This window comes from Sceloporus occidentalis, unplaced genomic scaffold, assembly GCF_023333645.1.
Source record: "Sceloporus occidentalis isolate IW3139 unplaced genomic scaffold, rSceOcc1.0.p SCAF_76, whole genome shotgun sequence".
NCBI classification, from domain to species: Eukaryota; Metazoa; Chordata; class Lepidosauria; order Squamata; family Phrynosomatidae; genus Sceloporus; species Sceloporus occidentalis.
The window spans coordinates 4,449,410-4,466,336 of NW_028317056.1; the positions used below are offsets into that span (position 1 = coordinate 4,449,410).

Genomic DNA, 16,927 nt, shown 5'->3' on the forward strand with positions numbered 1-16,927 from the left:
ATCAACTATTCAGCCTTCAGCAAGTGTTAATTTTAAAAAAATAAATAAAAATTCCTTTATGTAATTTTTTACCTAAATACTTTGCATCATGTGACTATGAATCATTTTTGTGTTTTATTGTTGCATTTCATTGTAAAATTGCACGAAATTAGTTCTGTGTTAAAATGGAGAATTCTGCAAAATGGTGACTAAGCTTCACCAGTTACCATGGTAACGGCATTCACGAGTGGTTCGGGGGCCCCCTGTTTCAGTGAAGAGAATGATTTACACGGTTGCTTTAGTAACGTCAAAGGGAAAAGCGGCTTCTAAACCAAATCAAAGAGAGAGACCCCGGGGGGGTGAGACGTTGGCGACCCCAGCTGATCCGTGGTGGTCCAACCCCCCCCCACCTTTGGTGGTCCCGGCCACTACAAAACTACAGTGCAAAAATAATAGTGCAACACACAGCGTGCACGTGGGAGAGATAAACACTCGCTTCCTTCTTTTCATTTAAAGAAGGTCCTCTCTGGCCAGTTCCAGCACAGCGACGGTCAAGAATGAAGGCCTTGAGTGCTCAGAGCTTCCAAGAACGTCCAAGGTCCCTTCATTGACCCGGAATCCAATGATAATAGGAGCGGAATGGCCGCTCGTGGGCGCACTGCCGCAGAGCTCGGTAAGTGTGGAGGAGCAAACGTGGAAAGCGGGAGGTGAAATAAAACACAAAGTCATCAGGAACGGTGCCTAATGTCTCCTGGACCTCAGCCGGCAGCTCGTGATAATGATGCTTCTGCGGGAAGGTCAACAAGAGCAACGTTGTATAAAGTTAGAAAGGGGTTCAGAGTTGTCCGCCTCTTGGACCTCATTTTAAAGTCCTAGAGGACTAGTGTACTTGTGGTCCAACGTGTACTCACCTTGTTCCTCATGGCTCGGAGAAGATCCCGCACGGAATTCCCTCTGTAGGATCGGAACTTCCGGAGGTCTGCCAAACCAGACAAAGAAGATCATTGGGAAACCGAAGCTTCTAAAACTTACCGAGCCCACGTGTCTTTAGGCCACCGAGTCCTTTACCTGTCTGCAGGGGAACGGATATGTGCAAGCGCCAGTTCCCCCGAACAATAGTGCGAGATCCAGACTCTAATGAAACAATGAGTGGGCTCTCGGCGGGCTCCTTTTCAATGCGGTCACTCACATCCTGAAAGAAGGTGACAGCCGGAGAATGCAATGAGACATCGGAATACCGGCAGAATATTTAAGGTGGCCAAACAAGGGATTAGGACCTGGGTGAACTAAACTGAGCAAGCACTTTTTGTACAAAGCGACAAATACTGAACTTTGTGCCTCTCGTCTCTGACCTGGAAGAACTGCAGCTGCTTCTCCCGGGCCCAGAAGAAGGGATGTCCCAGCACGGAGTGAGCGGACGGCCGAAGTTCGGGGTCACTGCTGATCATCATCTCGATCAGGTCCTTGGCCACCACGTTCTCTGCAGAAGACGACACAGAATGTTAGAACGCAGACTTTGTTGCCAGTGACGGAACCTGAACATCGCGCGCGCGCTTCGACTGACCGTGGGTTTCCTCCTGCACGTGAGGCAGGCTGTAGCATCCGGTAAGAATGTTTCCCTGCCGTCTCAGGCTGTCACCGAAAGGGTGCTTTCCCTTTGCCAAGACGTAATAAAACACGCAGCCCGCTGAGAATATGTCCACCGAGGACGTCTGAAAGAAAACAGGATTGCACCAAACGTCAAAGTTTTATCCCTGGGGTAAAGCGCTCAGATCGGGGCAATAATGGTGGAAACCCACGGGACGTGCCTGCTGATTTCTCCTACATTAGTATTATTATTATTATTTATTGTTTTATATAGCCCCATCAAATTCCGTAGCGTTAGTACTTTCCCCAGTTCTGGAGCGCTTCATTTATTTGCCTTTATCACAATATTTCTTATCTTTTGTTAAATGAAGCATTACATTATTAAAGAATTCTTTCTGGGAAGGGATTATGCATTCGTGAGCGCTATGAATTATGTTTCCTATGCTGTTTTTCCCAAAAGTGTTAAATTCGGCATATTTAAGGCCCTTATGCACCAGTTGTCATCGCTCTGCTTTGGACACTCACAGGGTTCTGCTTCGGTCCGTCGCGTAGAACCTCTGGGGCGATCCATCCTTCTGTGCCGGGGATACCGGACCGCAGGCTGAAGCTGTTTCTCCCGACACTCAGTTTCTTGCAGAGGCCGAAGTCTGAGATGACAGCCCTCTGCCTGCCGCGGGCGTTCGGCTGGGAGATGAGGATGTTGCACGGTTTCAGGTCCCTGTGGACTGTGAAACGAAAAAGACACGTTTTTTAAAAAACCTGACACCAACATCACAGCCAAGAGACCCAGGAGCAGGAAAACGAGAAGGAAATAACACAGACCACACAGTTCGGTGTTACAGAAGGGGTAGTCAATACCTGGAACAGACTTCCAGTGACCCCCCCCCCCCCTAATTATTGAGTTTCGGTGTTTTCGCTGCACGTATTCCCAACAAGTGTATAAAATCCAGCCCATAGGCAGCCTTCTCCATAGACAGATGTTGGCAGTAGAAGGGGTCGCACCGAAGAACTCAGAGGCATTAAACGGCGTGGGGCCGTCATGGGATACAGCCATTGACGAGTCAGCTTGTGACATTTCTGCTAGATCTGCCCCTGCCTCTGAAAGTGCTATTATTGTGAAGTGGAAGCGTCTAGGAGTAAATAAAGCTCAGCCACGAAGTGGTAGACCACTCACACTCACGGAGCGGGACTGCCAAGTATGTAACAATTGCCTTTCCTCTGTAGCATCCTTTACTTCAGAGACCCAAACCGCGTCTGGAAGCTCAAGCTCTGTTTGTCAGGAGCTTCGTGAAATGGCTTTCCATGGCCAAGCAGCTGCAGACAAGCTGAAGATCACTGTGCACAATGCCAAGCTTCAAAGGGGGGCTGGTCTGCTCCATGGTTTGGGAACGGGCAATGTGTTCCAATATGCATATTTACCCCTCATACACAGAGTCTGTTAGCTCTTACCAATGTTTAGGGAGTGCAGGTGGGCCAGTCCTAACATGGCCTGATGCAGGAGGGTCACAGAATCCAAACCGGAGCGTGGGAAGCTGGGATTCTCCACATACTGAGGAAGAAAGACAGACAACGCGATTCGAGTTTGGCTCGCCCACCGAGTGCCTCCATCCCACCTTCTCTCCACGCTCCCCGACACTCACCTCCTGCAGCGTGGCAGCACACAGCTCCAGCGCGATGTAATAGAACAGCTTGTCGCTCTCGGTGCAGTAATAGCGAACCACGTTGGGGTGCTCATCGGACTCCCGCAGTAACTGTACCTCGCGGTCTGCCAGGGTGAAGCTCTCCGGTAGGATCCTCTTCACCGCAACCAACCTATCATCAAACCTGCCCCTGTGTGGGAATGGAGTGGAGATCAATAGAGCTAGAATGGTCCCCACAATCACAAACCCAAGGTCATCTCAACCTGCCTCCACTTTACTTGCAGTTCCATTCTCCCTCTTCTATCTTGGATACATTGTCTCCTTGATTTCTGTTACCAAAAGCCCATGAATCTCATCCGCACCCACCTTATACCTGCCATGCACCTGTCCTGTAACTCTCCCAGCCGTAGAACACTTACCGGAACACGAACGTTCCTCCAGCTCCGTGACCCAGAACGTCTTTTGGAGAAAAGGAGATTTTGCCGACTGTGATCTCATCTAAGGACAGAAAGCAGGACAACATCACAACCGGTGATCATAACAATGGCAAATCCACACTAAGAGAACTTCATCTCTCGGTGAGGCCCCTTTAAAATCCCCAGCCCACCTCCACCAAGCTTAGGGTCTCACCTTCCGAGCCCCCAGAGTCTCGGCTCTGTGTCCTGGTGCCATTGGCCTGATTGGTCTCTGGTTCCATTTCACTCACTCGTCGGCTGCTGCTGCCACTTTCAGGATCCTGGCTTCCCCTGGACATTGAGGTCTCGGGGGTGGAAGACGACGAGGGGACTTCGGAGACCTGGTTCTGCATATTCTGGAGGCTGAGCAGTTTCTCCTCCAGCTCTTGTTGCTGTCGGCGGTTTTGCTCCTGCATCTGTAATAAGGTAATTACAGCAGGTACCATAGTAAGAACAGTAAAAGGGCATGAAGCGCTGTATACAGTAATATAACCCCCAGCGCTGTATACAGTAATAACCCCTCCAGCACTGTATACAGTAATAACCCCCAGCACTGTATACAGTAATATAACCCCCCAGCACTGTATACAGTAATATAACCCCCAACACTGTATACAGTAATATAACCCCCAGCGCTGTATACAGTAATATAACCCCCCAGCGCTGTATACAGTAATATAACCCCCAGCGCTGTATACAGTAATAACCCCCCAGCGCTGTATACAGTAATAACCCCCCCAGCACTGTATACAGTAATATAACCCCCAGCACTGTATACAGTAATATACCCCCCAGCGCTGTATACAGTAATATAACCCCCCAGCGCTGTATACAGTAATATAACCCCCAGTGCTGTATACAGTAATATAACCCCCAGCGCTGTATACAGTAATAACCCCCAGCGCTGTATACAGTAATATCACCCCCAGCACTGTATACAGTAATATAACCCCCAGCGCTGTATACAGTAATATAACCCACAGAGCTGTATACAGTAATAACCCCCCCAGTGCTGTATATAGTAATATAACCCCCAGCGCTACATACAGTAATATAACCCCCAGCGCTATATACAGTAATATAACCCCCAGCGCTGTATACAGTAATATAACCCCCAGCGCTATATACAGTAATATAACCCCCAGCGCTGTATACAGTAATATAACCCACAGTGCTGTATATAGTAATATAACCCCCCAGCGCTATATACAGTAATATAACCCCCAGCACTATATACAGTAATATAACCCCCCAGCGCTGTATACAGTAATATAACCCCCAGCGCTATATACAGTAATATAACCCCCAGCGCTATATACAGTAATATAACCCCCCAGCGCTGTATACAGTAATATAACCCCGTGCTATATACAGTAATATAACCCCCAGCGCTGTATACAGTAATATAACCCCCAGCGCTACATACAGTAATATAACCCCCAGCGCTATATACAGTAATATAACCCCCAGCGCTGTATACAGTAATATAACCCCCAGCGCTATATACAGTAATATAACCCCCAGCGCTGTATACAGTAATATAACCCCAGCGCTGTATACAGTAATATAACCCCCCAGCGCTGTATACAGTAATATAACCCCAGCGCTGTATACAGTAATATAATCCCCCAGCGCTGTATACAGTAATATAACCCCCCAGCGCTGTATACAGTAATATAACCCCCAGTGCTGTATACAGTAATATAACCCTAGCGCTGTATACAGTAATATAACCCCCAGCGCTGTATACAGTAATATAACCCCCAGCACTGTATACAGTAATATAACCCCCAGCACTGTATACAGTAATATAACCCCTCTAGCACTGTATACAGTAATATAACCCCTCTAGCACTGTATACAGTAATATAACCCCCAGCGCTGTATACAGTAATATAACCCCCCAGCGCTGTATACAGTAATATAACCCCTCCAGCACTGTATACAGTAATAACCCCCAGCGCTGTATACAGTAATAACACACATAGACATTACAATGACACGCAGGCAGTGGTAAGGCGTCACCTTGGGGTAGGTCAGTGCAAACAGCACCCAGCCTCCGAGAAGCAATGTTATGACCCCCAGGGTGAGCAGATTGGTCAGCGAAGACTCAGCTGGCACGGTGCTCGGCTCTACTTTGATAGAATCCGTCTTCAGACGTCCCTCGGTTTCGCCTTGGGAGAAACCACCTTGATTCTGCGGCGTCAGGAACTGCGCATGGGGCGAGAGATCGCTCAATTCGATAAAAAAAAAGGAGCGCTTGGGAGACGAACGGACTCGGCTAAATATCATCCACATTCAACTCAACCCACGCCTTCCCCATAGATTGTGGAGATGAAATGACTCCAATTCTCATACATAAATATATTTACATATTCCTGCTACCGGCCTCTTACATCATCAAACAGCGTCCTGGGCGCGGGGCCTCGGATGATGGTTTCCGTGTCCCTCCGCAGGGTTTCGGGGAATGCTCTGAGCATGGTGGTGTGAACCACGGGGGGTATCTCGTGGTGACCTGAAGAGAAAAGATGAGCTCACCAACACGTGTACCAACAGATCGAATTCTGTCACTTTCCTTGGAATGACTTTAACGAAGGGGGGCTCAGAGACCTTGTCCAGAGGACTACTCTTCCAGGAGGCAGAAGGAGCCATATGCCTGTCCCATGCATGTCTAAAACCCCTCACTATGTGAGTCACGTCTTCTGGAAGACTGTTCCACATATCAACCACCCTTCTACGGTTCCTTACATTCCATCTAAGCCTCTGACCCTTATAGAGATGGAGATGAAGAATGCAGCTGGTCCCCTTACCTATCAGCAGCCACTGATGAGCAGACACCACGCTTCCTTGGGGGTATCTGACATCTGTGCTGGGGGTCACCTCAAACTCTCTGGATTCCTTCAGGGTGACATCCTTGGTGGTAGGTCCTTCCACTTGTGCCAAGGTGATCCCACGTGGCTGGGAGAGGAGAGCCAATCAGAAGCCCTTTGTACATTTGGGTCATTTGCAACATATTATTTCGACTTAAAAAGTAGACGATTTTATTTCGGAAGAAATATGTCCCTTCAAGGATTAAGATTTCTAAATACTTCTTAAAAACAACTACTTCCCTGAAAAAAAATACTTAAATCAGCGGAAAATAACCCAGATAATAATAATAATAATATTAATAATAATAAGCATAAGAAGTTCTCACCACAACAGCAACTCCCTCGTGGATCAGAGACGTGGACGCATAGAACCCCGTGGCCTGTTTCCCCACGTATAACGATGGCCTGTGTCCAAAATGGAGAACAAGTCTTCATGTTTTTACCACTCAGAGGAGGTCGTTTAGAGCTACAAAGTTATGTGGACCTAATGTATGGGGAGATTCCGCGGAATTGCCCCAAATGTGTTTGCCCCTTTTCCCCACCCCCAGGTAAATGCCCTGCAGGAGATCTGTTCAGCCAATCGTGATGCTCGCGATGTACCCGCCCCCCCCCCTTCAGTCAGCTCAAAACCACATGTAAAGGGTTCTTTAGATCTCATTGGAAGTACTTTCCGGCCATTGATTGACAGCTTACGCAGCCAATCAGTGGCAAGAACAGATAATCGGGCTGAGGCGGGGGGGATCACTCACAGCAGGTGGGTTTTTGTGCTGCTCAGCTGTTGGACGGCCTGATAGTTCCATTTGATGAGCCGGATGTCTTGGGAGTTGAAGGTCAGGTAGCGTAGGGTTTCCATGGCGACATTAAGGTGCGGGAGACGGCGAAGGCTGTCCTGGTGCCACAGAAAGAGTCCGACCACCGGGGAGCCGTAATTCTGCATCCACAGGACCTCCCCGCTGACTCTGTCGGCCGTGACCAGCATCCCGTCGCCGGTGGAGGCAAAGTGAGCCATCTCTGCAAAGACAAGCCACGCCACATTTACAAAAGGTCAAGTCCGCGTTGAATGCGGAGTAGTTACCATGGAGACCAAAGCCGAGCCCCCATCCTGACTGCTCCACATTCAGCCCCTGTCACTTCTCTCTAGCGCCCCCTACTGCCCCAGAGGCACTTACTATATTCATAGCTTTCGTTGCACAGCGGGGCCGAGTAATCAAGAAACGTGGCGTTCCAGCGCAGCTCCCGGGCCTTCGTGTCGTACATCGTGATCATGTACTCTGCGCAACACAGCGAACAATCAACATACAAAATAACAATCATTCCAAAGAGCGAAAAGACAATAAAGGTCACACGCAGGGGGGTCAGGGAGGGCACGCCGACAGACTCACGTGTGCGTCCGATGTACAGAAGCGGGGAGGACGGGCACAGCCCTTCCGAGGACTCCGTGGACAGAGTCGTCTGCTTTTCTCCCGACTTGGGATCCACGACGAACCACGAGTCCTGCTTCTTCCCTGCCGACGAGAAACGCCAGTGAGAGACGACGTCCGCAATGCCAAGGACCGGAGTGCCAAGCAAAGATGGCGGCCGTGACGGCGTGAGCTGAGAGCGACGGTTTGCAGTGTGGCGTTTACAGGCCGTCTGGGTTAAATTTTGTGTCGGATTGACGTTATTTACCTGTATAAAGGATTCCATCGGAACTGCGGCACGGAGAAGACTGGACTAATTCTGGAATGGTGAATGGAAGTTTCTAGAAAACAAACAAAAAAATTAATAATAGTAAAACGTCAGCTTTTATGTATTCCGCGGCCGCCTCCTGTGGAGAATCTAGTTTGAGAATTCGAAAAAACGTTGGCATAACAGAACCAGGGAGGTGAAATTCGTCACGGTAACGGGACCCGAATTGCCCGGAGACAGGAAGCCTGACGCCTTTTGTCCATGGCGGCCATCGGAAATCTTGAGGGTCCTGATCCACTACAAGCTCCTCCCACTGCCCGCCTCGTGCTCGCAAATGGACCACTAGCATACTAAATGAGCGGACCCTGAGACCCCTTTGAAATATTAACCCGTTAGTAGCCCATAGTGAAGATTCAATGTGGTGACTCCCCAAGTGTGTTGCCCCAAATGGCTCTAATACAGATCGTCATGGAAACCGTGACTTGTCATTTTTCAAAGATTCAGTAACCTGTATTCAAATCCCCCCAGACCGCGGGAAATAGGTTTTAAAAGTTATGTGTGACATACGCTTTGTGTCTTGGTGGTCACTTATGTGTTGATTCCCGATTATTGTGTCCGCTGGACTCCATGGTTTTGGTTTCTTTTAATGGAATTTTGTGAAAATCTAGTTTTTGTGTCCACCTGTGATCATGCGCGGGATTGCGGGATTTATACCCAGACTGTACACTCACCATAAGTCCTTCCTTGTTCCGACCTCCTAAGATGTACAAACTGCCATCGCTGGGGTCCGGCAGGAACGCTGGTCTGGGGGGGAACAGGAAACACGGGACACGTTTACACCATATTCCGGGTGCAGAGCCGCTTCTCCAGGTCACCATGCAGAGAAACCGGGGGTCGCGGGAGCAGCGCTTCGGCACGCCCCAATCCCCGACTACAACCCACCAACAACTGCGGGACCGCCCCATGGCATTTGCCGGACCACCCGCTGACATCTGCAGCACCACCCACTGACAACTGCGGCAACTGCGGGACCACACGCTGGCATCTGCAGGGCCACCACCTGACCTCTGTGGGACTGCCCACCAACATCTGCAGGACCACCCACTGACATCTGCAGGACCGCCCACCTGCATCCCAAAGAGGGAGCCTGAATGTTCCCAAGTATGGATAATTTATTATTATTTATTGTTTTCTATAGCGCCATCAAATTCCGTAGCGCTGTACAATGGGTAGACAGGAAATAACAAGTACTATGTAACATAACAATTTGACTTACAGAGACAACAGGTGAGGAGGGCCCTGCTCAAACGAGCTTCCAATCAAAACCCATTATCCTCTACCACTTCTGCTGGGAGTCTCTTCCACTTATCTACCACCCCTTCAAAAAACTGGGCTGTTCACCATGTATACAATTAGTGCCATAAAACAGTACAAACAGCGCACTTACTCGGATACATAAAGAGGAACTTGAATAACAGGGTCTAAAAAAAATACAAGAGAAATAGAATGATTATTTAACTCTTTATACCAGTTTGTGAAATTAATTGCTATTTATTCTTCACGATTTGTACGTAAATATCTGGTTTGGGCCACAAAACTCTGGCTCTGGCGGCTGAGTGTGATTAACGGAATTTAGTGCCGATGGAAAAAAGTTACAAGATATTCCATGGTGGCCACACTTGCCTCGTGTCACCCACAGTAGTGACAGCTGATCCTTGTATGATGTCACTCGGTGTGATGTCACTTACCATCTTTTAATGTCCATAATATTTCCCCACTGCGCTTGCTGACGGCGTGAAGACTCCCGTCCAACGTGGACACGAAGAGCAAGGATTCGGGGAGCGAGGCTCCTGCGTCACACTGCAGCAACACAACCACAACGACAACCCAGTGACTTACTGCAACGCAATACAGCTTAACACAACACCGGGTGTGAACATGTTAAATACATCACCACTAATACAGTAATAACCCCCGCCGCTGTATGCTGTACACAGTAATAACCCCCAGCCCTGTATACAGTAATATAACCCCCCGGCGCTGTATACAGTAATATAACCCCCCCGGCGCTGTATACAGTAATATAACCCCCCCGGCGCTGTATACAGTAATATAACCCCCCAGCACTGTATACAGTAATATAACCCCCAGCGCTGTATACAGTAATATAACCCCCGGTCCTGTATACAGTAATATAACACCCCCCCCCGGCGCTGTATACAGTAATATAACCCCCCCCCCCGGCGCTGTATACAGTAATATGTGTTTGAATGAGTATGCGTGATTGAGGGAATGAATCTGTGAATGAATGAGTATATGAATTAATGAGTGTGTGTGTGATAGCATGGATGTGTAAGTGCTGGAACCTAGGCATGATGGGACTGTGATTGCTGTTAGCAATCACACTCCTATCATGCCAAGTCAGCCAGTACATGCTGAAACCTAGCTAGCTGCCCCCCTTGTGTATTGATGCTGCCAGCAGTATGGGGTCTGCACATCACTTACAGCCACCCTGTACCAGCACGTACTGGCTGCCTGGGTAAGATAGGAGTGTGATTGCTGTTAGCAATCACACTCCTATCATGCCAAGTCATATTGCTAATTTTTTTTGTCCAATTGTGGTGTGTTACCTACTTTTATTAAAAATGTGAGTTTTTATTATTATTCTTAAAGGTGGGGGGTCATTTTCGGTTTTGGCTAAGTGAACCGTGAATGTTTTGGTGCATCCCTAGAATAAATTCATTTTTAATTATCCTGAGTCCTGAATTTGTAGTCACAAAACTTTCTAGGCCCAGAAATCAGTGAGAGGAAAAGTAAAGGTTTTGTGTCATTTACTTTATTTTAATCTGCATATTTTATTAAAGGCCACATTTTCTCACAGTGAAAAATGAGTGCGGCCCGCGCACGGATACAATTCTGATGAAGTGGCCCACTGCAGAAAAATTTGGACACCCCTGGGGTAGACAGTGAGAAGGGGGGGTAGGGAGAGGGTAGCTAGTGAGAAGGGGGGGTAGGCAGAGGGTAGCTAGTGTGAAGGGGGTGGTAGGGAGAGGGTAGCTAGTGAGAAGGGAGAGGGGTAGATAGTAAGAAAGTGTGAGAGGGGGGAAAGGGGGTAGATAGTGTGAGAAAGTGGGGATCTGATGGGGGAAAATGCTGTCCCCCCCAGATTTTTAGGGGTTCCTACGCCCATGATATCACCCCCAGTGCTGTATACAGTAATAACCCCACAGCGCTGTATACAGTAATATACCCCCCAGCGCTGTATACAGTAATATAACCCCAGCGCTGTATACAGTAATAACCCACCAGCGCTGTATACAGTAATATCACCCCTAGCGCTGTATACAGTAATATCACCCCCCAGTGCTGTATACAGTAATATCACCCCCAGCGCTGTATACAGTAATATCACCCCCCAGCGCTGTATACAGTAATATCACCCCCGAGCGCTGTATACAGTAATATAACCCCCAGCGCTGTATACAGTAATATAACCCGCAGCGCTGTATACAGTAATAACCTCCAGCACTGTATACAAAAACCTGGTTTTCCCCTATTTTGTACCAATAAACTCCTTTTATCTGAGGACATGGAGGCGCCATCGCTGTCAGTCATGTGTCCAACTGAGTAATTAAGACTGAGCCATTCTATTGTTTCCCACAGACAGTATGAGAGGGAGTCGGGGGGTTTAGTAGATCGGGGATCAGATAACAGAGCGTGAATCATACAAATGGCTGATAGGGAATTTATTTTAATCTGATACCGATAACAAAACAATTTATGGGAACTTCACCTTTAAAAGGCGGCAGGTCTACAGAATCCTGTTGGGTCAAACAATTACCTGAGAAAAGACTCTTTGAAGACGTCTAAGAAGCCGAACAAAAGGCAATGTCTGGATTTGAAATGTATGATTCTATTTAATCATCTGGCAGTAAGATAAAGAGAGGAAATAATAGTAGTTTGTAAGGGGGAGGGATGGTGCTCCCAGTAGAGGAGGTAAAGTCTCACCCTCCTCACCATTCCTCTGTTTGCACAATGGGTGGGAGCTCCGGTTCCTGCAAACAATGGGGCTTCACACCTTGCAGAGCAGCTCAGCAGAAACGTAACACAAAGACGTGCACAACAGGGCACCGAGCCCTGCATGCACACAGGTGAGAAAGCAAAACCAAATCAGAGAGTTCAAGCCGTATCCCCGGGGGGCACGATATATGACCCTGATATATATATATATATATATATATATATAAAAATTATTTTTTCTTTAAATTAATACTGGTAATATGTAGTTCTTAGGCTCTCTCTGGCTGAGCGTCATGTGAGTGATCTTCATTAGCTGTCCTGATTTCTCTAATGCAAAAAAGCATAGCAGCTGGGGGGATTCCCTGGGGGGAGCTACGGGCAGCCACGTGTTTGTCCCTAACAGTCCTGCCTAGAAATATCCCGGGTGCCCTTTCATAAACCAGTGACCCGCAGCCATAAAAGCCTCCAGCAGAGTCCCACCAGAGACAAAGGAGTCACATCCCAGACAGCATCACCTGAGCTCAATCACACCGCTCCATCGATCACACCGCATCCTAAACCACAGGAGCCGCCGTGTCCCGGTCCGAGCCAGAAATACTTTTGGCTTTTTTTTAAAAAATAAAATAAAAATCTCAATTTTGTGTATTGGAATTTTTTTTAAATACATTTTTGAATAAATGTAAAAAAAATCTACAGTAACAACGATGAAGAGCAGGAATCACGGAAAATGTCTGGATTTATTTTTAATTAGGGGATAATTTATTAATTCTGTGAATTCTCCAGAAAATAACACCTTAATGATTCGTAGACGATCCAAACCGGTGACGGTATAAAAGATGTATGTTTACTCTGAATTGGGCAAAAATACATAAATGAATAATAATAATAAATAATAATAACTTATTAATAATAATAAAATAATAATACTATATATATATATATATTCATATATAAATTAATATAATACTATATATAATAAATTATTATTAAACGTTCTACGAGAGCCTAAAACTACAAACCTGCAAATTTTGGACTAATTCTGGAAATTAAGGAGACATCTAAAAAGTTCTAAAAAAAAAATAAAAAATAAAATCAGAATTGTCAATTCCGATCCGAGCCGTAGAGTTTAGGAGCCCCAGAATAAAAGTTAAAAGCCAGATTTTTTAATTTATTTATTTATTGTTTGAAGCGGGGAGGGGATTCTACCCAAAGACATCAACACTAGGAGAAAAAAAATTGAGAAACGTAAAATTTCAGTTACCACGGTTACCTGGCTCCTGGGATTCCTCAGGCCCCCGATTAAAATATATCAGTAACTTCATTGTGAAGAATTGGGTATTGTTTTCAGACAAAAAAAAAAGGTTTTCTGCCCATGTAAAAAGTAATTATTAACAAAAAGGGAACAAATATTTAATTAAAAAAAAAAAGACAATAAAAAACAGTGTTTTTTTTTAGAAAATTGCCTTTAATGTGGCAGCTGGCAGGTACCCTCTGACATGAGGTATATAAGGGTAGAATATGTATACAAGGGTAGGGCTATCCCAAAAACAACAGAAAGCTGGCCAAAGGTTATGTGTGAAGAATAGAAATGCCCGTACCGGGGCTATTATTTGACGCCACTTTTAACCGCCGCAAGGCAACATTTTTAGACAAATTTGCTCAGCCCTTCCTTACAACAGGTTCAGGAGCCGTATGCCTATCCAATGCGTGTTTAAATTCCATCACTGTATTACCCTCTACCACTTCTGCTGGGAGGCTGCTCCACTTATCTACCACCCTCTCCGTAAAGTAAAACTTTGCCTTAATGGTAAGGGTTAACCTTTTCGCATTTACACAAAGCTGATCCTTATCTACATTCAGCTATTTCTGGGGATTAACAAATAATTTAACAATAATCCTATAATGACAGAGAGTGTGTGGGGGGGTTATTATTAACCTCTTACATGCCAGGGTAATTGCTCCATACAGATTATATTAAATATAAACGTCTAGAGAATTTCTCAGGAATATCTGGGGGATGAGCCGTAAAGAAGGAGATTTTAAAATAATCTGGCGGCATCATCGATGTTTCTGTGTCGGGGCTGATATCTTTTTATACATTTAGGATATTAATAAATAGCGCCACGGAATATGACGGCGCTATATAAATCAATCAATCAATTTAAAGAAATTATTAGTTTACGAGAAAGGAAAAAAATACTCGATCCGTAAAAAGGGGGTTTAAGATTTTATAAAAAAGACACAAAAAATGTAGAAAGGAATGAGAAAGAGAATAAGACGTGAATGTTGAAGGATCCAGCTTCTTGGTAACTTAGTTTGATGGACAAGAATCGAATAGATAACTAGAATTTGCCAGCAGATCGGCCCCTTTCGGCACCCGTCTAGTCTGCTGTGCTGTAAAGACTCAAACCTTAATCGTTTTACATTCTCTCACCGTATCAGCCTCTTCTGCTGGGAGGCTGTTCCATTTATCTACCAGCAGAATTTGCTAATGCGATGAAGGAATTCCCCATTAACACCCTAAAAATCCAGGGCTGGGTAAGATCCACTTACCTGCAGCAGGTAAGCCAGACACAGGCCGGTGATGGTGAGCCACAGACCAGGCAGAGGAGGTACAGGTGGCATTTTGCTGGGTGGGTCTCAGCTGCAGACAGGGTGCCTCTTGAACCTTTCTCATCCTCTCCAGCTCCGGTAAATAGGTGGCTGCCCTGTTCTGCATCAATGCCCCTCCGTCATTGTTAGAACTGCACCTACCTGCTGCAAATCACCCAGAAAATACAAAGAAAAACCCCAAAATGACAAAATAAAAGCAGGGTTTTTTGTTATTCTGGGTGATGCCCCGCAGCTCTTGTCACAGGAAACTGTTAATAAAGTTATGTGAAGGGGGTTAACGTGAAGGCCGGGGGTCCAGGCTCATCGCCGGGTATGCTGTAGGTTCACCTGACCGGTCACTCAGTGTTTAGCTCAGCTTCCGGGTTCCGAAGCGGATCTATAGAACAATAACTACTGTCCACCTGTCTGGCTCCAGAGGTTTCCCCCCCAGTGACATCCTCCGGAACAGTAACCAATCACCACAAAGCCTCTGTTTACTTCCAGCCAATAGCGGCACAGGGGCGTGATCTACAGAACTAGGAAGTAAGCAGTGTGTTGGTGATGGACACGTGGAGGTGATGAAAGTGTCACGCTGATCTGGGAGTGAAAGGGACACGGTGAGGGACACTGGGAGCTGGAGTACGGATCTAGGATAACCTGGCAAGGGTCTTAATGCTTGAGCTATATATATAATATATACACACACACACACACTATACCCTCTAGGTGATGGGATTATGAAGGGTGTATCCTTAATAAATATTAATAACCAGAAAGTCCCAGATGACTTCATTTATATACATAACTATAAAATATAAGCTTTAAATATCCCTGATTAATTTTAATACATATATCTGGGAACTGATAGAATGTGTCAAGCAGCCAATCAGTGGCAAGAATCATCAGACCACGGAGGAGGATGGGGGCAGCAGCAGAAGCAGGGCTGCAGCTTCTATGTGTTTTGGTTTTCCCGTTGCATTTTATTATTATTATTTATTGTTTTATATAGCGTCATCAAATTCCGTAGCACTGTACAATGGGTAGACAGGACATAACAGGTAGGATGTAACATAACAAATTGACTAACAAAGACAACAGGTGAGGAGGGCCCTGCTCAAACGAGCTTACAGTCACTTGGTTTGGTTTCAGTGGCAAACAGGTGTGTCCCGTATGACTTCGAGTGAGTGTGTAATACAGATACTCTGTGCAGCCGTAATTAGTCGTTGGTCTTGTCTTAGATTCGGAAGCCATATGCTTCATTCATGTTTAAATTCCCTTACTATGTTAGCCTCTACCACTTCTACTGGGAGACTGTTCCACTTATCTACCACTCTCTCAGTTAAGAAAACCTGCATCAGGTGTACAAAAACCTTTGTGTAAATTGGTAAACAGAACAAGTAGTGCATCATAACAATTTGGGTTTACAGCGATAGACAGTAATGAGGGCCCTGTTCAAAGGAGCTTACAATCTAAGAAGTGAAACGCGAGGTCCTGGCTGCACGATGTCTGAGCCGTGCGGGATTACTGTAAAGTGATCCTGTTACAGACACTCCCTGTTTAAGTCAAATAGTAGTTAAGGCTTCAAAACCGATCTGGTTCAATTAGTATGTTTGGCTTAAAGAGCCTTGATGGAAAAGTACATCGATCGCCTAAATGGTTGGAGTATTTTGTGAGTACATTTCTACGAGCCGTATCACAAAGGAACGAGAGAAGGTCAAAGACGTCAGCCCACCTTGAGAATTACTGATACACACGGACGTGTGCAGTTCCAAGCAGTAGTAACAATGTGGATTGTATGAAGATACCATACTTACACTACCATTCAAAAGTTTGGGCTCACTTAGAAATGTCCTTGTTTTTGAAAGGAAAGCAAACCTTGTCCATTAAAATAACATTAAATGGATCAGAAATCCAGCGCAGACGGGGTTAATGCTGTAAATGACTATTGTAGCTGGAAACGGCTGATTTTCAATGGAATCTCTTCATAGAGTCCCTTTATCACTCTCATCACTCCTGTGTTCCAATGGCCCTTTATCACTCCCATCACTCCTGTGTTCCAATGGAACTTTATCACTCCCATCACTCCTGTGTTCCAATGGCCCTTTATCACTCTCAT

At 46.1% G+C, this 16,927-nt stretch overlaps 1 protein-coding gene across 1 annotated transcript; it reads right to left on the reverse strand.

Moving 5' to 3' along the window:
- Positions 1 to 583: 583 nt before the first annotated feature.
- LOC149285835 (serine/threonine-protein kinase/endoribonuclease IRE1-like) lies at positions 584 to 14,844 on the reverse strand. Its single transcript, XM_089494939.1, has 22 exons — positions 14,773 to 14,844; positions 9,948 to 10,059; positions 9,647 to 9,680; positions 8,931 to 9,003; positions 8,200 to 8,272; positions 7,914 to 8,036; positions 7,701 to 7,802; positions 7,281 to 7,542; positions 6,858 to 6,936; positions 6,472 to 6,619; positions 6,058 to 6,176; positions 5,657 to 5,872; positions 3,837 to 4,077; positions 3,626 to 3,704; positions 3,207 to 3,396; positions 3,016 to 3,115; positions 2,092 to 2,291; positions 1,544 to 1,691; positions 1,332 to 1,459; positions 1,048 to 1,171; positions 891 to 958; positions 584 to 766 (listed from the first exon to the last, which is right to left on the reverse strand). The coding sequence occupies exons 1-22, from the start codon at positions 14,842 to 14,844 to the stop codon at positions 584 to 586; spliced, it is 2,874 nt and encodes a 957-aa protein (XP_089351065.1).
- Between the last annotated feature and the right edge of the window lie 2,083 nt (positions 14,845 to 16,927).